The 23439-nt window shown below is 45.7% G+C and overlaps 1 protein-coding gene across 4 annotated transcripts in view; it reads right to left on the reverse strand.

Annotated features, from left to right (window-relative positions):
- Nucleotides 1-23439, reverse strand: part of LOC138293083 (torsin-1A-interacting protein 1-like) — a 233268-nt gene that overhangs the window by 49235 nt on the left and 160594 nt on the right. For all 4 annotated transcript variants that reach the window (XM_069232085.1, XM_069232083.1, XM_069232084.1 and 1 more), the window contains one exon: nt 8087-8191. In XM_069232085.1, coding sequence (XP_069088186.1) covers nt 8087-8191 — 105 coding nt within the window. The remainder of the gene's footprint in view (nt 1-8086; nt 8192-23439) is intronic.

Consider the following 23439-nt stretch of genomic DNA (forward strand, 5'->3'; position numbering starts at 1 on the left):
GCTATGTCCCTGGTCACCAGCCGATATATGAGTGAGCCTCCAAGTCAGCGATGCGCCGTTGCTTATCCCGGTCCCTTTGTTTAAGGCAGTTTTTCACCCTCCTCCAAATTGTCAGTTTGCTAGCTGCCCATAAGGTACCAGGGCTCCATACTGACCTTGAGTTAGTTTCAAAGTAGAGGGTGTGCCCTTCTGATAGATGTTCTAAGCCCTCATTCATTAGGAACTATGCATTCAGAAGCCACATAGGGCGAGCATGCCAAAGAAGCTGTGGAGAATGGTCAGATATACCCCGAGGAAGAATCAGTGTGCCTGAAGTAGTGGACATATCCACGGCAGAAACCAGGACCAAGATATATTACTGATTAACAGCTCTAAATGTTTGGTTGGGTCAAGGGCTGTTGCTGCTTTGCTTTGGGGAATGAGAGCCAGGAAATAGGGCGCAGCAGAAATTGCATTTGGTCAATGGTTAAGGGCTTACAGATTAGTGTTGCCTGGGCGCTGATCAAGCTAATTGGGGTGTGTGGACTTTGTACTGTTCAAAGTAAAAAATTATGATAATTCCAGTAATGTCTACTCGTTCCTCACTTGTAACATGAGATAGATGGGTCAGTGGGTAGACACAATTAAATTAATGACCATCTGACAGCGTTTGTCCATGTGGCGCTTATACAGAAAACCTATCTCCAGACAGAAAGCTGCCCAATTACAGAGCAGGTTAAAAACGGCAGGTGTACGCAGAATAGTCTTACTTTACCAGGAGAGCCCCGATATGGGTGAGGCCCTGTGTACAGTTTGAGGCCTTGCATATCCAGACAGAGAAGGCCGCTTTGTACTGGTGAAAAGAAAATCTGATTGCTTCAAGATATTACTTTGGGCATCTATCCTCCCAGATGAGACGAGATGGCTTTTTCCACCTCTCACTTATCGGAGATGGCTTGTGAACAGAGCTGCCCTGTGATATTAGGTGGGAAGTTTGTGTTCCTGATATTAACCTCGTCCTTTCTATACCACCACTGCATAACTCCCTGCCTTGTAGGTCCAATGTTTCACTAAGTGGACAGATGACTAGAGTCTTACAGATGTGTGGAGATTGTAGCACTGATAGGACAGGGACTACTTGTTCACGTAGCTACTCATCGACATGTATATGCACCTAGACAGGGTGCTTTTCACTAAAGACCTTTGCCAACAAATCACAAATCAGAGTATACAGGACGGACCTTTTCGAATCAGTCCCAATGATGCTGCGAGTGCATCTGATGAGTCAGTTTCAAGCTATTTCTACTTGGAGGCTGCAGGATGGGATGTTAGCAGAAGAATAATTCAGGGAATCTCCAGGAGAAGCAATTAAAGAGTACAAAAAAAGTACTTTACACTTCACCAGGGTACCTCTTCCAGTGCTTTAGTGAAATAGGAGGCATTTATTCAAGACTGTGATCAGGGCCAATGTATTGGCAAAAGCTGGGAATCACACGGCCCTGAAGAGGGTGTAATATGAACTAGCAAGAACACACATGAAAGAGGGGAAGTGGCAACTGACCCCCATCAAAGGAGAAATGCTGGAGACAACACAGGAAACGTATGCCAACATTATTGAAAAATTAGGATACCATAACTACAAAAGGCATGTTGTAAGAATGCATGAGGAGGATGGAAAGGCAGGGCGGCTATTGGCATGGCTTGTTTAGCCAGGGAATAGGGGGACTGTGACCATGCAAGCATGTAATCCAACTGGTATATCCATAACAAGCTATACATTAGTTTTTCTGGATTTTTATAGTAAACTACATGGCAACTCTAATAAGATTCATGGTAAAGACAATGAGGCTTACCTAGATGGGAAAGCTCTGCAACAAACAGAGGAGGAGACAGACCTTTTAGGAGGGTATTACTGAAACCTAGATCAGAGGAGCAAATGGGGACTTGGCTAAAGGAAAGACATCAGGCACTAATGGGCTGCCAGCATAACCATAAGGTGTTCAAGTCTCTTATGGTTCTTCAGCATACCAAAATCCACGAGGTGGCATTGGAGCTTGGTGTACTCCCTGCAACAAATTAAAAGGCTTTAATTGTGACTATGCCTAAACCCTGCATAGATATGGATGAGGTGGCCTCTTACAGAACACTCTCTATGCTAAACCTGGACTATAAAATACTCAGTAAGATCTTGGCTAAAAGGTTGTAACCCCATCTGTCAGTCCTAACTCACATGGACCAAAATGGTTTTATCCCCACACGAAATATATATCTCTCAACATTGGGAGTCTCTATAGGATTCTGAATGAGATCACATCCTAAAACAACAAATTAGTAGTTGCCTCACTCAATCATGAGAAAGCATTTGATACCCTGCAATGGAGATATCCTACTTCAATTATGTATTGCGTGGGGTAGGGGTTAGGATGGGCGAGATGGATTGTATTGCTGTCAGGAGTGGCAACAGGTAGATTTATCTCCAGTCAATCTATTTTTCGTTACTAGTCAAGGCTGCCCACTGCCCACACTTCTTTTTGATGAGGAAATTGAGCCATTTGCTGCAATACTCAGGGTTAAGGGACAGACTAGAGACATCTTTGTGAGAGTTGTAGTAGAGTCTATCACGCTATACGCGGATGACCTGTTATATATGAAAAATGGTCAGACCGGCCGGATTTGCCAACAGTCTAACATTTGCAGGAATTTGGGAAAATGTCAGGCCTCAAAACCAACTGGTTCAAAATGCATGTTTTCCCATTATAATCAAGTGATAGTGAGCCCTTGACAGATCTTTATGGTGTCACATGAACACCTCATACCTTTAGATATTCAGAAGTAACTATGTATAATAGAGAGGAAGACCTCAAAAAGGGGAATCAAGGCATCTCTTTAAAATCCCTGAAAAAACGCATGGCATTATCAAGATTCTTTAAGTTGACTTATGGTGAGACTGGCCCTTAATAAAATTGCAATCTTTCTGTCTAGCTTCCAAAGAGTTGGTTTAATCAGTTAGATTCAATGATTAGGGTCACATTTGGGATGTCAGAAGCACAGCCTCTTTAAATGCCCTTAAGTGCCCTTTATGGAGGATGTCCTTATTGCACCGGACTATGAATCCTATTATCTACCAGTGTAGCTGCAGTGGATTCTAGATGGCGACTGCCAGTTGGAGATCAGAGGGATGTGTGGGGATCCCAGGGTGCTCTAGTGGAATTGTTGTTTGGGGAATAGGAGGTAGGATAGCAACCTCCGCTCCTCAAGATTGCACTGTAATGTTGGAGGTACTGTGTTAAAAAAAAAAAAAAAAAAAAACTCACCCAATTAAATGCACCAGCAATACCATTGGTTGGGCTCCCTACTAATGACAGCTTAGTTACTACCAGACAAATGTCAGATTGGACCTGGGGGGGTGGGGGGGACCGGGCTTTCTCACTATGGGGGGGGGGGGGGGGGGGGGGGGGGGGGAGGATTATTACGCAGCCAAGGAGCTTATCCCCTTGGAAACATTGATTAAAGAATATAGTTTGCCGCTTGGTCCAGTTTTACCAAATGGCCCATTAGTATCTACATTACAGGGTAACTGGGCACTGGAACATAGGAGCATCTACAGCAGAATCTCCTGCAGCTCCTATGCAAGATTGGAGCCAGCCGCCACCTAGTCGCTTTGTTTTAAAAGACATTAAATAAAATGATGAGAACAGACATTGGCAAACCTAGGACAACTTTGGAAACAAATCTTGGAACTGAAACAAGAGACAAAGAATTGTAAAGGGTTGGTAAATGCCCTGGAAATGAAATAGGATGTTTGGTTTAGAAACCCTGACATCCTTCCGCTATGTGTCCCCAAGCAGCAGATTGTTTCCATATTGTATGGAGTTGCCCCCTAATCATTAAATACTGGGAGCAGATAACTCTACATCTTGAATTTACATTACAAAGTTCTTCCCTATCTAAACTGGAGGATGGCTTACTGAGCCTGTGTAGGAAAGTGCCTCTTTTGACATGGGCACCCTCCCACTTCTTGCCTGGTTTCTGGTGCAATTTCGACTGAAAGTGCACTGGGTACCTGCTAAACCGGTCCCCAGTACCAGATCTCCTTCCCCCAAAACTGCAGTCGTTTTTACAAACTGGCAAACCTTTAGGTATCACTTAAAGTCCTGAGTAAATGATATCCCTGGTACCTAGGACAGGGCGTACTAAAGGAAGGCCCCTGAGGGCTGCAGTACAAACTGTGCCACCCTCAGTTACCCTCTCACTATGTGCACATAGTGCTGCTTTCGCAGGCTCCAGGTCTTGGTGCAGAACTAAATGAAAGCATGACATGGCAAACAGCCTGTGTGCCCTGTCCCCTTAACACTGCATGCAATAAACGCAGGTCACCCCTCTAGCAGGCCTTCCAGCTCCAAAGGCAGGGTGCATTACATTACATGTGCCCCTGCTCTGTCTTTGTCGATTGTCTGATATAGTAAGTGAACAGGGAAGCCATTGTAACTACACATGCTCAACACTGGTCATTACGAGTTACCCATCTACATGATGGCTTCACTGAACAAAGGGATGTTTAGTATCAAACATCTCATCTTAATAAACCCACACTGAATTCAGTGATGGATTTATGAATACCCTAAAATCCTGCCAACTCCAAGCATGGACAATAACTGGTCAAAACCAGTGCAGCCACCTTAAACAGAGTTCAGCCCCTCTGAGGTGAGGGCCAACGCTCTCAAGGGCTTAGAACAAAGGTCTGCTCTGGGGGGAGGTGGTAAGTAACACCTCGTCCAGGCATGATGGACATTCTAGGGCAGAGGAGCTTCGAAGGCCTTGGCGTCTTTGTAATGGAACCCAGGCCTCTCCAAATTGCACAGAAGGCTGATCCCCAATTCCTGACCCCACTTTTGGCAGTAGGACTGCTGGGAAAATTAGGCAGATTAGGAGGTGTGCACAATTCATACCAGTCCCACTCCTAAAATGGATGAGCTGAAGTGGACACTACCTTTTAAATTCCGTTATCTTGTTTGGAAGGAATGCAGGCCACTAGGGTTATGCCCACTTCCCATGGAAGTGGTCTTAAGAAGTCTTAAGAAGGGTGTAGTCACCGTAAAGGTGAGGTGCTGATTGACTACCACCTGGCACTACCTGTAACACCCCTAAGTTCAGTATATAAGTGGCACCTCTGAATCCTAGAACTCAAATTCCTGATGACCTAAGAAGAGCCAGACACTACAGGGTCACCCCAGCAGAGAAGACTACAGACACAAACTGCTTTAGCCCCAGCCCTACCAGCCTGTCTGCAGCCCTTGGCGATCCTGCACCAAAAGACGGCCTGTCCTGCCGCCAAGCAACCTCCAAAGCTTTGGAAGGACTGCCTGCCTTCGACAAAGATCAAGATCTCCCGAGAACAGCAGATCTATTCAAGAAGAGGAACAGCGACACTGCCTGCAGACCCACCTCTGCACCAGACGCCCACGGCCATGGTCCAAATGGGCCACAGGTCCTGTGAAGGTTACCCAGCGATTCAGAGTGAGTCCACTGTGGGCTGACCCCTGCCGGTCTGACTCCAAGCCTGCAGTCTCAAACCGGAGACTCCTCGCCCAAGCCTGCAGCCTTTTCCAAATCGGATCTCCCCCATTGATTTGCACTGGGCGCTCAAAGCGGTGTTGGCACTCTACACCCAGCCGTCTCTGTGCCTCTGAGGGTGTAAGTTTGGTGCTGCCTTGTGGCCCCTCCTGTGCTTAGCTCAACCCCAGAAGATCGACACCTGGCACCGCTTTACTCACCTTTCCATGTATAGTCATTATGGTGTCTTGGCATCTCTAATAGTATGTTTATTCTGATGTGCATTTTTTTGTGCTAATGCCAACCTGACTACTGTTTGTGGTGCAGATTACCAGCACCCTGTACGTTTACCTGACTACTGCTTATTTTCGCAGAGTCCTAGTAACCTGTGTGATATTCAGACAACTGCTTGGGTAGCAGGGTATTACTGATATATGTTGTGTTTGGTCTAATGAAGTTTTATGCAATACAGTTAATTTTGATATAACTTGTTGTGTTTCCTTTGTGGTGTATTTATTGTGTCATGTGTGTTGTGTGCGTTGTGCAAGCGCTTTACACAATGTCTCTGGAATAAGCCTAACTGCTTGTGCCAAGCTACCAAAGGGGTGAGTAGGGGTTATCTTGGGTGTGTAACTCCCTCGCCCTGACTAGAGTGGTGGGTTCTACCTGACTTAGGTGCCTAAAACCCTAAAGACTGTGGTTTCTAAGTTGTGCACTTACCTGCAAAACTGCATTTTGGTTTTCCTCCCATAGGTTAACAACATTGAAGTGGAAAAAGTGTTGATTTTTTTAAACTACAAAGTATTTATGCTTGTAAATCTACTTACCCGATTCTGAAGTTCTTGAGTTTGAAAAATATATAAAAATAAATGTTATTTTTCTAAATTGGTCTCTGATTTATTCTTTAAGTGTGTCTCTCATTGATTGCCTGTGAGTATAACTAATGCTTAGCACTACCCTCTGATAAGCCTAACTGCTTGCCCACACTACAACAAAATAGAGCATTAGTCCTATCTACTTTTTACTCTGCAATATCAATTGGGGGTCCACTGGACTCTGCACAGTGTACTTCATTTTAGTGCACTACATAGAGAGCCAGCTTCCTACAGCCTGTTCCAATGCCCAAAGCCTAAAAAAGTAGGCAGAGGTTTTTTGACCCAGCGCTGGCTAAAAGGGCCATAGCGATCACTTGGAAGGCGAGTGGAGATCCTTCATACCACAGATGGACGAATTAAGTGAAATGGGTCTGGGCTGAAAATGTGGCGCTAATGGGGGGGGAGAGGGAGTGTGATGAGGATGGACGGACGGGACCTGTGGTTTGCAAAAACACCTGTTGGCTGACTTGTGGGATGGCGTGTGACATATTTTTGAAAGTTGGCCAGAGAAAGCAGATTTGTATGAATTTTAAAGTTAAACCCTGATATTGTTTATTGCCCTGTAGTTTGGGAGGGTTCATCTACATGTTTGGAATGGGCTTTTACTTATGTGTTGAGATCTGGTGTACTAGTAGATCAGACATTCACATCCCACTATAAGTATCCAGGTAAAAATCGGTATACACTGTAAACAATCACTACAAGGTGAAAAGGTTGTACAGGTCTGTGATTTCTATATGATGAGAGTAATGCTATACTTACGTCAACTTATCTGCTTCGACAGGGACCAATAATGGTGAAAGGGAAATGATACAGAGAAGCAATGATATGTGAGGTGTGACTAAGGAAGAATTTGTAGCAAAATCTCAATAAAAGTTTAAAAACATCTGGCCCTAATGAGACTAAGAAAAGGGGTCAAAGAACACATGAAATGTTAAACAGAAGGGACAAAAGTATGAACCCCTAAGGGACCCCACAACAGAAATCTTTTGGTTTAGAACTGAAGATAGGTAATGTGACTAATGACTGTCTGTCAAGAATGAGATTCACCAATTAAGCACAGTACCTTGGACAGCTGCATTGAGACAATCTACGATACGGAAGGCATGATTAATCGTGTCAAAGATGGCAGATAAGTCCAAAAGGACTAAATAACAATACCACTGCTGTTCACAAGATCATTAATTACTGATACTTAATGTAATTCAGTTATTCTGCCTGGACAAAAACCCGCCTGGATTTAGTCAGGTAGACCATTTTGTATCACTTAGTTTTGCATATGAAAGAACATAGGTTTTTCCAAGCGCCTAGCCCAATAAGAGTGACATGGATAAAAAAAAAAAGAAATTATTGATTTAAGTAACACAATCTGCAAGCAAAACATAACCACCATTGCCTTTCTATGCAACAAGGTTCAGCACACATGGATGTCTGTGCTACTTCTAAATTCTCAAACTGCGACTACGTTTATCATTGGCTGAAGAGTGACTGACACCCGCTTGCGTAGGTTACATGGCAGACAAAAATTACCAGATTACGTCAGTATTACAACCATATTAAAAAAAACGCTTCTGCCACCTCCCTGCGCAAAATGTATGGGATTTGGAAGTTTTACATTTGTGCTTGTTTAGTGTGTCCATGTGAAGCCATTTTAATGTTAAATTATGATTCCCCCTTACCTCTTCTAGTTGGCAAACGGAGGTCATGAGATTGCTCATAAAAAGATCTGCGAGTGACTTCTACTCCATCGACTTGATTTTCATTCTTCTGCGCAACTGCCTCATCTGGAACGAAACAAGAGATATTAAATGGAAAGAGTAAGACCAGTGTCCGTGGTATAGACTTCTCAAGGGTGGCATCTCATAATATGTTTCTGTGGGATTTTGGCACAAATGACCATCTGTTCAGATCACAGACCTGGAGCATATACATATTTTTTTAAATATAAGAATTCTGCCTGGCCTAATTTTCTTTTGTTCTATCAATTTAGTGATGATTCAGTAAATAAAATGTTATAAATAGCAAATTTGTGTAAAATCTATTCACAATAATGTCTTCTTGGCTTCAGCATTCAAATTCATTTTGCACATCATAACTCGTCTGTTTTCACATTCTAGTTTATGTTGTCTTTTGACCCACAAAACCATTCAAACATTTTATATGATAGAAAGTATTATTACTGGATAAATAAATGCAGATCAGAATGTTTTAGTTTTGTGGCCCGGAAATGGCCACTCATACAAGATGTTAGTGCAAAAAGTCAGTAACCGATTAACTATCTCAGGCAGTGTTTTATGCTAATATTGAGATTTAGAATTTATGAAGACGATTTCATTACAGTGGCTGAGAAACTATAAAGTTGTCAGTAGAAGCAATGAAGGGGAAACAAAGCCTCACATGGCAGGAAATGGGAAGAGGCATGGATGATTAGTTTTCAGGCCACTGCTACAGAGGACACGCACACCTAAAGTGTTACTGAAGTACATCTGCTTACCCCTTCCCCAGATCACAATGCAGTGACGTTACCTCATGTGACAACAACGCTTTAATGCTGAGAAGAGTGTCCTGTTAGGGGGGCCTGTTGAACAAGAAAATTAGTTACTTACCTGTAACTGCAGTTCTCCAGTACTGGTATCTTTCATAGATTCACATGCTTGAATCATCCCAGTCGTCGAGGTGGGAGCCTCACGGTAACTTTAAATACACAAAGCAGTAAGTCTGCAAGTTTAAAACCAGTAGGCCTTCTAGGATATTTTATAGCCTATCCACCTTGTTTTGTGAAAAGACCCAAACTTCAGTGTCAACTAATCAGGATTCAACCCCTCCCAAACACTCCCAACAGAGGCTGAATTCCCTCAGATTTTCTAGTACAAGTGTGAAGTTCAATATCTGTATAATAGGGGAGCCTCTGAGGGGTGGAGGGTATGTCGCATGTGAATTTATGAAAGATACCAATACTGGAGAACTGCAGTTACAGGTAAGTAACTAATTTTCTTCTCCAGTATTGGATCTTTCATAGATTCACATGCTTGAATCAGAGTAACGAGCAGTAATGTTGGAGAATTAGCGAATTAGTAGTTATTTTATCGTAATTCTCCAAGTGATATCAATCACATTAATAAATATAACAATAATAGAAAAAACTATGTCAGAATATTATGATACCATATGTGACGTTGTTGTTTTGAGGTCCACAACATGTTAACACAGTATGAAAAAGCGTTGGTATTATGACTAGTATGAAACAAAGTATTAGAATATTATACACTGTAATATAAAATTAGACATTAAAGAAACTGGAAAACAATATCGAACATACCTTGAGTGTGGTGGTGGGATGTTGTAAGAGGCTCACCTTAACGAAATAGATGCCTCAGTACTGCCTGCCCCACCGCTGTATCAATGTTACTTGTTTCTTCGAGACAATAGTGTCTTGTAAAAGTATGCTGGCTGGACCATGTGGCTGCTCTGCAGATGCTATACAGTGGCACCCCAGCAAAGAGTGCAGCTGAAGTGGCTACTGATCTTGTAGAGTGGGCTCTCACCTTGTTGTGGAGCGGTTTACCAGCCTTAGTATGACAGAATTGGATTGCGAGGCCAATCCATCTGGCTATAGTCTGTTTGGACACTGCATGTCCCTTTCTTGTTCCACCAAATGCAACAAATAATTGGTCAGAATGACGGATGACTTGTGTTTTCTGTAAGTAGAATTTTAGACACCTTTTTATATCTAGAGAATGTAATGTCTTTTCGGCTACCGTTTGTGGATTTGGAAAAAAGGTTTTTAAGATGACTGGTTCATTCAAATGAAAAGTTGAAGGAACTTTTGGGATATACTTAGGATTTGTCCTTAGGATTACCCTGGAATTTGTAAATTGAAGGAAAGGCTCTTTAGTAGTGAAAGCCTGAATGTCGATGACACTTTTGGCTGAAGTAAGAGATAGTAGTAAAGCTGTTTTCCATGAGATTAATTTTAGATCGGCTCTGTGGATCGGCTCAAAGGGAGCTTTCATGAGCTGCATTAATACACCATTCAGGGACCATAACGGTGGAGGTTTCCGAACTGGTGGGAAAACACGGAAAAGGCCCTTCATGAATTGTTTCACAATTCTGGTGGAATATAATGAGACCATGTGTTGTGATCTACGGTATCTCGAGATTGCCGCCAGATGCACTCGAATGGAGGAGTATGAAAGTCCTGACTTTGCCAAAAGCAAGAGATAGGGAAGTATCTCCTCTGGAGGAGCGGAAATAGGATGTATACCTTCTGTTGCACACCATATACAAAAACTTTTCCATTTAAGTTTGTAGGTTTTGTTGGTAGTGTCCACTCTAGCTTTGGCTAAGATGTCTCTACACTTCGAGGAAATGTTCAGATTTACATATTCATTGAATTCAGGAGCCAAGCCGACAAGTGAAGAGATGACGGATCTGGATGCCTGACTGGTGCATTGTCAAGAGGGTCGGACTCTGTTTGAGTTGCACATGTGGCTGTTCGGAGAGCATTAGGAGCTCCGTGTACCAGACCTGTCTGGGCCACCTGGGAGCTATGAATAGGAGGCGACAGCCCTCCGTCTTCATTTTGTTGATGACTCTCGGTATGAGCGGGATCAGAGGAAAAGCGTAGGCATAGACCCCGGACATCTCATCGAAAACGCATTTCCCCACGATCCTTTCTGGGGAAGCCAACTTGCATAATACTGGCATTTCTTGTTCTCGAGTGTGGCAAATAGATCGAGATTTGGTTTGCCCCATAAAAGGAAAAATCGATTGAGAAGTTTCTGGTCTAGCTCCCACTCGTGATAAGGGATCACTGTCCTGCTCAGGGTGTCTGCCAGAACGTTGGTTTGTCCTGGCACATGCTCCGCTTTGAGGGAAATGTTGTGCTTGATGGCCCATGTCCAGATATCCTGAGCTAGTTGCGAGAGTTGTAGGGATATTGTGCCCCCTTGCTTGTGTAGATAAAACATGCTGGTCGTATTGTCCGTTCTGATCAAGACGCTTGAATTTTGCAGTTTTGGCAAGAAAGCTTTTAGAGCTAGGTCTATCACTTTTAGCTCTAGGTAACTGATGTGGAGCTGAACCTCTTTTGCATTCCAGGATCTGCTGATTTGCAGATCTTGGCAGTGTGCACCCCATCCCTCGAGGGAAGCATCCGTTGTTACTATGTAACTGGGTACTTGATGAAGGAATGTGAGTCTGTTGGACAAGTTGGCCAGTGTCGCCCACCACTTAATGGTGGTATGCATTAGAGGTGTTATGCGAATTCTGTCTTTGAACGAACCGCGCACCTGAGTCCACTGAACATCCAATTGCTCTTGCAGAGGTTGCATATGGAGCCTGCAATCTGGGACTGGCGGAATGCATGATGAGATCATCCCTAGCAATGATTTGTAGATGCGGACTGAAACGCACTTTTTTTTGTAGAGAGTCCTCGTGCCAAGGAGGTTAGTTTTTGTTTCCTCTCGTGAGACGGATACGCCTTGCTGTGGACCGTGTCTAGTATTGCTCCTAAGAAATTTAATACTTGTGTGGGGTGAAGCTGAGACTTGATAATTGACGACAAACCCCAGGCTGTTTAGCAATTGAAGGCAAACCAAAATATGACGTATCACCTGAGGCTTTGAAGGTGCCTTTATGAGCCAGTCGTCCAGGAAAGGAAAAACCTGCATACCCGAATGTAAAGAAATGGCTCCCTGTTGCAGTTACCCCCCACTTTTTGCCTGATACGGACTTGACTGAGAAGTGTGCTGGGACCCTGCTAACCAGGCCCCAGCACCAGTGTTCTTTCACCTAAAATGTACCATTGTCTCCACAATTGGCACAACCCTGGCACCCAGGTAAGTCCCTTGTAACTGGTACCCCTGGTACCAAGGGCCCTGATGCCAGGGAAGGTCTCTAAGGGCTGCAGCATGTCTTATGCCACCCTAGGGACCCCTCACTCAGCACAGACCCTGCTTGCCAGCTTGTGTGTGCTGGTGGGGATAAAATGACTAAGTCGACATGGCACTCCCCTCAGGGTGCCATGCCAACCTCACACTGCCTGTGGCATAGGTAAGTCACCCCTCTAGCAGGCCTCACAGCCCTAAGGCAGGATGCACTATACCACAGGTGAGGGCATAGGTGCATGAGCACTATGCCCCTACAGTGTCTAAGCACTCCCTTAGACATTCTAAGTGCAGGGTAGCCATAAGTGTTTATGGTCTGGGAGTCTGTCAAAAACGAACTCCACAGCTCCATAATGGCTACACTCAATACTGGAAAGTTTGGTATCAAACTTCTCAGAATAATAAACCCACACTGATGCCAGTGTTGGATTTATAAAAAAATTCACACAGAGGGCATCTTAGAGATGCCCCTGTATTTTACCCAATTGTTCAGTGCAGGACTGATTGGTCTGTGCCAGTCTGCTGCTGAGACGAGTTTCTGACCCCATGTGGTGAGGGCCTTTGTGCTCTCTGAGGACAGAAACAAAAGCCTGCTCTGGGTGGAGGTGCTTCACCCCTCCCCCTGCAGGAACTGTAACACCTAGCATTGAGCCTCAAAGGCTCAGGCTTCGTGTTACAATGCCCCAGGGCACTCCAGCTAGTGGAGATGCCTGCCCCCTGGACACAGCCCCCACTTCTGGCGGCAAGTCCAGGAGAGATAATGAGAAAAACAAGGAGGAGTCACTGGCCAGTCAGGACAGCCCTGAGCTGAAGTGACTCTGACTTTTAGAAATCCTCCATCTTGCAGATTGAGGATTCCCACATTAGGATTAGGGATGTGCCCCCCTCCCCTCAGGGAAGAGGCACAAAGAGGGTGTAGCCACCCTCAGGGCTAGTAGCCATTGGCTACTAACCCCCCAGACCTAAACACACCCCTAAATACAGTATTTAGGGGCTCCCAGAACACAGCAAGATAGATTCCTGCAAACTAAGAAGAAGAGGACTGCTGAACTGAAAAACCTGCAGAGAAGACGGAGACGCCAACTGCTTTGGCCCCAGCTCTACCGGCCTGTCTCCCCGCTTCTAAAGACACTGCTCCAGCGACGCATTCCACAGGGTCCAGCGACCTCTGAAGCCTCCGAGGACTGCCCTGCATCTAGAAGGACCAAGAACTCCGGAGGACAGCGGCTCTGCTCCACAAAGACTGCAACTTTGCAACAAAGAAGCAACTTTGAAACCACACACGTTTCCCGCCAGAAGCGTGAGACTTTGCACTCTGCACCCGACGCCCCCGGCTCGACTTGTGGAGAACAAACACTACAGGGAGGACTCCCCGGCGACTGCGAGCCCGTGAGTAGCCACAGTTGACCCCCCTGAGCCCCCACAGCGACGCCTGCAGAGGGAATCCCGAGGCTCCCCCTGACTGCAACTGCCTGCTTCAAAGACCAGACACCTGGTAAGGACACTGCATCCGCAGCCCCCAGGACCTGAAGGATCCGACCTCCAGTGCAGGAGCGACCCCCAGGTGGCCCTCTACCTTGCCCAGGTGGTGGCTACCCCGAGGAGCCCCCCCCACCCCCTTGCCAGCCTGCACTGCTGAAGAGACCCCATGGTCTCTCATTGGATTACATTGAAAACCCGACGCTTGTTTGCACACTGCACCCGGCCGCCCCGTGCTGCTGAGGATGTACTTTCTGTATGGACTTGTGTCCCCCCCGGTGCCCTACAAAACCCCCCTGGTCTGCCCTTCAAAGACGCGGGTACTTACCTGCTGGCAGACTGGAACCGGGGCACCCCCTTCTCCATTGAAGCCTATGCGTTTTGGGCACCACTTTGACCTCTGCACCTGACCGGCCCTGTTCAACAAAGACTGCAACTTTGTTTCCAGAGGAGCAGATTTAAAGACCCCTGCAATCCCCGCAAGAAGCGTGAGACTTGCAACACTGCACCCGGCGACCCCGACTTGACTAGTGGAGAAACAACGCTACAGGGAGGACCCCCCGGCGACTCCAAGACTGTGAGTAACCAAAGGTGTCCCCCCTGAGCCCCCACAGCGACGCCTGCAGAGGGAATCCCGAGGCTCCCCCTGACCGCGACTGTCTGAATCCAAAATCCCGACGCCTGGAAGAGACCCTGCACCCGCAGCCCCCAGGACCTAAAGGATCGGAACTCCAGTGCAGGAGTGACCCCCAGGAGGCCCTCTCCCTTGCCCAGGTGGTGGCTACCCCGAGGAGCCACCCCGTGCCTGCATCGCTGAAGGGACCCCTTGGTCTCTCATTGAAACCTATTTAAAACCCGACACTTGTTTGCACACTGCACCCGGCCGCCCCCGCGCTGCGGAGTGTGTACTTTCTGTGTGGACTTGTGTCCCACCCCGGTGCCCTACAAAACCCCCCTGGTCTGCCCTCCGAAGACACGGGTACTTATCTGCTGGCAGACTGGAACCGGGGCACCCCCTTCTCCATTGAAGCCTATGTGTTTTGGGCACCACTTTGACCTCTGCACTTGACCGGCCCTGAGCTGCTGGTGTGGTAACTTTGGGGTTGCTCTGAACCCCCAACGGTGGGCTACCTTGGACCCAAATTTGAACCCCGTAGGTGGTTTACTTACCTGTAAAAACTAACAAACACTTACCTCCCCCAGGAACTGTTGAAAATTGCACTGTCTTGTTTTAAAATAGCTATATGTCATTTATGTGAAAACTGTATATGCTATTTTGCTAATTCAAAGTTCCTAAGGTACCTACCTGAAATACCTTTCGTTTGAAGTATTACTTGTAAATCTTGAACCTGTGGTTCTTAAAATAAACTAAGAAAAGATATTTTTCTATACAAAAACCTATTGGCCTGGAATTGTCTCTGAGTGTGTGGTCCTCATTTATTGCCTGTGTGTAAGTACAACAAATGCTTAACACTACTCCTCTGATAAGCCTACTGCTCGACCACACTACCACAAAATAGAGCATTAGTATTATCTCTTTTTGCCACTATCTTACCTCTAAGGGGAACCCTTGGACTCCGTGCATACTATTCCTTACTTTGAAATAGTGCATACAGAGACAACTTCCTACACCGACTGAGGGAGATGTGCTGCTACCGGAGCCAACATTTTCGTGAAAATTCTGGGGACCGATTTGAGACCGAATGGAAGAACTCTAAATTGGAAGTGCATACCCCCTACTCTGAATCTGAGGAATTTGCGGTGGTTGCGGTGTATTGGAATATGAAAGTAAGCATCCTGGAGGTCTAGGGATGCCATCAGATCTCCAGTATTTAAAAAGGCGCAGGACATCCTGTAGTGTTACCATCCTGAATGATTGTTTCTTTAGAAACTTATTTAGTGCTCTTGAGTCCAGGATGGGGCGCCAGTCAACAGAGGGTTTCTTTACGAGAAAGAAGCGGGAACAGAATCCCCTGTTCCTTTGAGAAAAAGGGACCGGTTCTATCGCTCCTTTTCCCAGCATCACTTGCACTTCCTTGAGGAGTTGTTTCACCCTCGGGGTGGCGGGCCCGATGGAGGAACAGTTGCTGGTGTTTGTGTGAATTCCAGAGTATGGCCTCTGGCCACTATATCGAGCACCCATCTGTCTGATATTATCGCCGCCCATTGAAGGAAATAGGAAGTGATGCGACCTCCAACCCTCGAGATTGGTGGGGGGGGGGAACGCTGGAATGGTTAGTGGGTCATTGTTTCCTGCCTGTATCCCTTCCTCGGGCAGCCCCTCTTCCTCTCGCTGGATGTTTATATGCCACAGCCGGTGGCAACCTGTAATGCTGCTGTTGCTGGTGGTACTGTTGTTGGGATCCTGTGGAGGAAGACTGATACTGGGGTCTGTACTGATGGTAGCCCCCTCGAAAGGAGTAACTTCCTCTTCCCCTTGCTCCACGAAAAGGTTGCTTTTTATATTGCAAGGTACCTAGTGATTTTGCTGTATCGGTATCTGTTTTGATGGCTCGTAACATGTCGTCGACATGCTTCCCAAACAGACTCACCATCAAAAGGCATGTCAAGAACGCGACGCTGGACCTCCGGTCGAAATAATGTAGCCTTTAACCATCCTTGCCTACGCAAAACTGCTGCACCAGCCAATTGTCTGAAACCAGTCAAAGAAATGTCTTTTGCGCTGTCTACAATCTCTGCAGCAATCCGTTCTCCTTCCTGCAACACCTTTTTTGCTTCCACCTTGACATCCTCCGGCAAGAGATCCAGGAAAGCAGACATGTCTGCCCACATCTGGCGATCATATCTCCCTAGGATGGCAAGGGAGTTAGCTGCCTTGACTGTGACCGCCGCTACTGATGAGAATTTTTTGCCGATATTATCTAATCTTCTCCCCTCTTTGTCTGGGGGAGATGCTATAGTCGTGGAGGGGTTTCTAGAACGTCGGTGCGCTGCCTGTGATATTACTGAATCAGGTTTCAGCTGCGACACCAAACAGGCCGGAGAATCATCCGGGGCCTTACATTTATTTTCTAGCCTTGGCATTTGTGAGGGCGCTGTTGCTGGATTCTTCATCGCCTTCAACCCTTCCTGCCATAAGAAATCTACTATCGGTATCGCTCTTACTGATCTCTTTGATGGTTCCTTGAAGTCGTAAAGGAAGCACTCTGTTTCATGAGAGATAATAGAAAGGCCAAAACGCTTTGAAGCCCTCTCAATCAAATTATGAAAACCTCCTATGTCCTCTGGAGGTGAATCCACTGGACCTGCTGAAGGCGGAGATGGTGTGGGGACGAGGTAATCGTCCCATTCACTGCTCACAGAATCTCTTAACTCACCCTCATCCCTTTCGTCGTCCGACGAGGGATGAGCTTTTTGCGTTTGGCTAGTCAATGGTATGCTAGCCTGTCGTGTCTCCGGGAGAATGGTCGTCTGGGTTTGACGAGGCGTCTGGTAGGTTTCAGGCCTGGGTGGTGTGGTAGGTGTTGATGGTGAAAACCTTCTGTAGTAGTCATTGAGCATAGATTGAAGGTCTGCCACTAATGTGCTTGGCATGGAGAGGGGTAATTGTTGTTCTGCCGGGGGGTATGATGTTGAAGCATAGCTGGGCTGGTACTGCTCTTCATCTTCGTCATCAAAATCCTGGCATTTTACATGCAGCTGAGACAGGCTACTCGCTGCTCCAAACATTCCCTCGTCTTGGGAGTATGCATCATCATCATCATCCAAGAGATGTTGTGGGGGATATGGCAATACTTTGCTTGGAAGGTATGCACTGTCAAAATATCGGAAGCTTTGTCCCCCATGGTGATGAGAGAAAGGGGTAAGACCAGTGTTGAATCGTCCTGAGAATAAGGCACCATAGTTGAAGATTGGTGAGGTGGAGTACCCATGAGGGTCGATGGTCTATACAGTACATTGCCAGTGCTGTGGACGATATGCTTGTCGACGGTTCCCTCGTTGACGGTGCTTTCGTCAATGGTTCCTTAGTCGACGGCTTCTTCGTCAAGCGTTCTTTCGTCGAAGGTTGCCCTGTCGGCATCTGAGTCGCCGACAGTGCAGTCGTCGGCGGTGTGCTCTTCTAAAATCTCATTGAGAGGTGCTTCATAGACGGAAGTGCCTTGGTCGATTGGTGGACCCATGAAGCCTCCGCTGTCGACGACGTGTTCGTCGACAAAGCTTTTTTTAAATATTTTTGCCGTAATTATCGTCGTCGACGAGAACGGTGACGACGTCATAATCATCGGTGAGACTGCCGTTGTAAACGTCGATGACACTGTCGTAGATGTCACCGTCATCGACGGGGTGGTCGTCGACGGCTGTCTTTTTCCTGAAGAGAATTTCTCCGGATCATTCTGGGGTGACAGAGACCGGGATGCCTTTTTTGTGGTACTCTTCTTATGTAAAGGCGTAGTAGGCTCTGAATTAACCTTTTTTTGGCAAACCTGTGAGTTCTGAATGGGGAACACCCTTTTTTGTCTTAGTAGAGACCGGTTTCATCTTTCTGGCCATCTTCTTTGGTGGCTCATCAGGTAATCTTCCTCTCTCACCTGTTCTTTTTTGGGAGTGAGAAGCATGAGATGACGCTTCACTTTCGTCTGAGGAAGGATGTTCCATGGCTTTTTGCTTCTGCAGCCACAAGAGAAGCCTACCCTCACGGTCTTTGAGGGTTTTTTGACTAAAGGTGCGACAGATCTTGCAGTCTCTCACCTTGTGGTCTGGATGGAGGCAGTAGATGCATTTCTTGTGGGGGTCATCAATATGTAGTCTTTTCTTCCCACAACTGCCACAATCCCTGAACAGACCTTTCTTTGTCTTTTCAGACATGATAAAGTTGGAAAGCTGAGTTCCTGAGAGAAACAACTTTGTCAGAAAAAAAGTATACTGAGCAGAGCTCAGGGAGACTCCCTTCATACGACATGCGGTAGAAAATCTGAGGGAATTCAGCCTCTGTTGGGAGTGTTTGGGAGGGGCTGAATCATGATTGGTTGAAACTGAAGTTTGAGTCTTTTCACAAAACAAGGTGGATAGGCTATAAAATATCCTATAAGGCCTACTGAGGCCTACTGGTTTTAAACTTGCAGACTTACTGCTTTGTGTATTTAAAGTTACCGTGAGGCTCCCACCTCGACGACGGGGATGATTCAAGCATGTGAATCTATGAAAGATCCAATACTGGAGAATCAAATGTTACTTGCCTTTAATATTTTTAATGACTTTAATGTTCATCACATATTTCCACGCACGGGCACTACTCTTGGTCGTTAGTAATGTCCAAGTGATAATTTTGCGTCCTTTTTAAGTTAAGAGTCTCCTGACCTTGCACAACTAGTGTGAATGAAATCGGGAAGATGGACGATAAGAAAATGGATGTGAAATTTGAGAATTACATTTGGATAAATGAAGAGCCCATTAGATAACCCTGCCTTATGAAAGAGTATATATGGCTCAAGTGCAAAGAAGTCTTACATTTTGCTGCTAACTAGAGACATTGTTAAGTGACAATAAAATAACTTTCCATCCAATAATTTTTGGGATCACAGGCTCAAAACTAGATGCTTTAAATGTTTTATTAAGCTATCTAGGGGATGGCCTCCCCACAAAAGAAAAATACCTTAAGAAGGCCTTCACAAATGTTTTCCATACTCACTGGAAATAGGTTTAAAACTGATATGATTAGATGGAGACTGTGGGCAGACAAATAGTCCTTGGAAAAGAATGTGCCATAGCCTTTTTTAAAGCACAAACACAACTTGTTTTAGATCTAAACATGCAAAAGGTTCTGACAGACATGCTTGCTTCTGTAAACGTGTTCAAGCAAGCAAGAGGAATATAAATTCAACGGTCATAAAGAAAAATCTCAAGAGTCAAAATGCCAAATAATGTAAAGTCAGAATGGTGCGAAGAATGTTGCTTTTGTTCTAGCTAGAAGATTTTGCTTGTATGCTGACTGTACATGTGGAACTAAAAAAACAGGAATATTGGCACAATTAGTGGAGTGTTCGAATTCAGTATCATTCTCCTCAAAGTCTGCAACTTCTGCATTTCCCTCGGAATACATATATGTGGATAAACAGACATGTTACTGACAGGGTAATCAGAGGGGAAACTCCCAATACATCTGTAACCGGGCGGGGAGTTTCCCAGCTACGAATAGAGATTCTATGTCAGGACTGGATTATGCTATCTCTTTCTTTACCGAACCAAACAGCAGCCAATCACAAAACATTAAACAAAAAACTACACATCCCAAGATGCACATAACCCTGTATCACATGCTCCAATCACCGAGCATAACCTCTGTCCTTTACAGGAATAACTCTCAACGTCACATCCTCTTTCTTTGCTGCTTCGCAGCAGATAAGTACCTTTCTATTGTTGCTCGTGTTTTTGATAAATGCTCTTGTGTTTCTTTGATAATTGGTGAATGTGTTTGCCTTTGTAATGTAGCGACGCAATTCCGCTCGCTTATCTGCCTTCGGGCATATTGTTTACGGTGTCGTGCTGATTATTTAATGCCCTTGTTCTCAGTCAGTGGAGCGGGAGCACTGCGCGCCTCGCGGAGTCTGCTTTCTATTTTTAGCACGCATTTGCCGTGCGTGTGCGATTTCACAAGCGGGATCTCCTTTGCCCAGGGTTTGTTTATGGAGTTCGGCTCGTGATTTCTAGCGCGTGTTGGCATAATTCAGTGACTGCTTGTCAGACTTCAAAAGTGTTTCCCTGACGCCCGGATCTTTTATTATATGGGTTGTAAAATCTATTGAGGCTGTGCATAGAGTGTCCTACAGGCAGCTCCCTCCACATATTACTTGACTGCCTTGACTTACTATTGTGCCTGTAAGGGGTCATACACTCCCCCTTGGTAGATTTACTTTATTCTATTAAATATTATGGCTCAATGGAGTGACCAGGATGCAGGATATTATCCTGAAGACACCGATAACCAGTTTGAGGTAAACCTGGTAGAAGTGCTGGACTCGAGGGTTCAGCAGTCAGTGAATGATACCTTGGTGAGTGTGTTAGGTCCCTTTTCGGGTCAATTGTTTGAGTATGCTCACTCCCAAGGCTGGTTGTCGGATAAAACTCCATCCGGCTCAGAAGGGGCTAAACCTAAGGTCACCTCAAAATCTAAAGCTAAAGCAAAGAATCTGGAGAGTTCAGATGCCCCCTCTGGGGATTTGCATGCGGACATGTTTGCAAAACTGCGCAAGAAGAGAATAGCTGAGCATGACTATAGTACGAAAGACGATACTCCCTCTTCAGACAAGGACTCTACGGATGGGGACTCAGATGAGGTAGATACCCCAGGTCCTAGCAAGAAATCGAAAAGACAGTCTCCCGCCCTTCAGCTGTTAGATTTTGACCCGTCCGAAATCTTACACCCCAGGTCATCAAACTGGCTGAGAAGGGGGTTTTGATAAAGAGGTTCGTTCACGTCTTAGAGCAGAATGCCCTAGACCAGATTTGGATACCAAAGTAACTGACACTCCGGAAATCGACCCTACTATGGTTACCTTCCTAAAGAAGTTTGCGAAAGACCCTAAACAAGGGCTGGATAGATCTTGGTGCCTTTGCCAGGACAAACTTCTTGATCTGACCGGCCCGTTAACTAAAATTCTGGACTTGGCCGTCGTTTCTAAGGAATCAGGTGTGCCCGTGGACTCAGATGTATTGATGGGCTGGGCTCAGAGAGCTGTTTGCCAGTTAGGTAACACCAACTGTGCGCTATCGGCTGAGCGCAGGAAACCTTATGCGTATGGATCCTAAGTTGGTTGACTTAGCTTCTTCGGAGGCAGGCCCAGCAGCAGAAGGACTCCTATTTGGCTCCTCATTCATCAAGGAGTTGGCTAAATTTTGTTCCACCTTTTCCACTCTGGACAAAGCGCAGATGTCCCTTAAAAAAGTTTTTAAGAGAGGCCTTTTTGCCAGGGCCGGACGTTATGGTGGACGAATGCCCGGCTGAGGATCTTTTGCTAGTCCCCAACTCTATTACCCCAGAGAAAGAGGTTACGGATATGGAGATCAAGCCGACCCAACTTTCTACCCCACTAGATCCAGATTCCGCAGAGGACAGATCCTCAGGTCAACAAGGAGCGATACAGGAATCAGCCTATTATGGTAAGAATTATTTCCCATTCTCAGGTTATTCTTGGGGGCAGAGTGGGTTGGTTTTTAGACAACTGGAGAAAAATCTCTGGGGATCCTTGGATTCTTCAGACGGTTTCAGGTTTTCACCTAGAGTTTATCAGTACTCCAATTCAGCTGTCTCCTCCTACTCAAATGAATTTTTCCCAAGCAAGTCAGATGTTTATAGATACAGAAGTACAGGCATTATTAGACAAAGGAGCCGTAGATTTTTCGGTTCTCCACCTCTCCGGATTTTGCAATCCCATTTTTGTAGTGGACAAGAAAGGCAGGGGTCATCGACTAGTCTTAAATCTAAAAGATTTAAATTCTTGGATTGTGTACAGACACTTCAAGATGGAGGGGATTCACATGTTAAGGGATATTCTATTAGAAGGAGACTGGATGGTCCGTCTAGGCCTAAAAGATGCTTACCTCTCAATTCCGGTCTTTCCTCCTCACAGGAGGTTTCTCCAATTTCTTTGGCACGGTCATTGCTTGGAATTCAAAGCCTTGCCGTTCGGCCTGTCATCGGCCCCTTGGTGCTTCACGAAACTGTTGAGACCAGTTGTGGAGTGGTTGAGAACCAAGGGGGTTTGATTAATCATTTATTTGGACGACAACCTAGTGATGGCGCAGCATCCCCAGTCTCTGCGGTTGCACTTGAATTGGACAATCTGTCTATTGCAGGATTTGGGTTTCTTGATCAATGTGCAGAAGTCGTCATTGAATCTGACTCAAGTGATCAAATTTTTGGGTTTCAAGATCGACTCATTACTCTTGCAACTGATTCTTCCCTAGTTAAAGATTCGCAATATCAAGAGGGAGTTAAGATTGGCCTCAGCCAGCCCGACCATTTCTCTAAGGAATATTGCCTGAATGGTGGGTCTATTGGCCTCTTCCATTCAGGCAATGTTCCCAGCTCCTCTACACTACCAAGCTCGTTGGTCAATGACAGAGCAACTTCTCCACATCAATTGCTTAAAACTCCTGGAAGGGTCTTTTGCCATAAAGAGCCTCTCTCCCGTGAAGACAGACTGCTGCATTCTTCTGAGAATGGACAACATTTCAGCAGTACGTTATGTCAACAAGTTTGGGGGGACGAAGTCCAGGGTTCTAGCGGAGATAGCCAAAGAGTTTTGGCACTATTGTTTGAATCATCGGTTGATTGTAATAGCAGAATATCTGCTGGGAGCCCAGAACACTATTGCGGATTGGAACTCCAGATACTGGATAGATCCCAGCGATTGGAAACTGGATCCGATTATATTTCAACAGTTAGTTCGGGAATGGGGCTCTTGCGATGTGGATCTTTTTGCGCCACGCCTCAATGCTCAAATTCCAAAATTCTTCAGCTGGCACCAGGACCCTCTGGCTCTAGCGACAGATGCATTTCTGCAGGATTGGTCTCCCTTTCCGGGTTATGCTTTTCCACCTTTTCTGCGGATTTCCAGGGTCCTGTCTGAGGTGCGGAGACAGAAATCAGACCTGATTTTGGTGACTCCATTATAGAGGTATCAACCCTGGTTCCCTATCGCTCT

Source organism: Pleurodeles waltl, chromosome 4_2 (assembly GCF_031143425.1).
Source record: "Pleurodeles waltl isolate 20211129_DDA chromosome 4_2, aPleWal1.hap1.20221129, whole genome shotgun sequence".
Taxonomy (NCBI): domain Eukaryota; kingdom Metazoa; phylum Chordata; class Amphibia; order Caudata; family Salamandridae; genus Pleurodeles; species Pleurodeles waltl.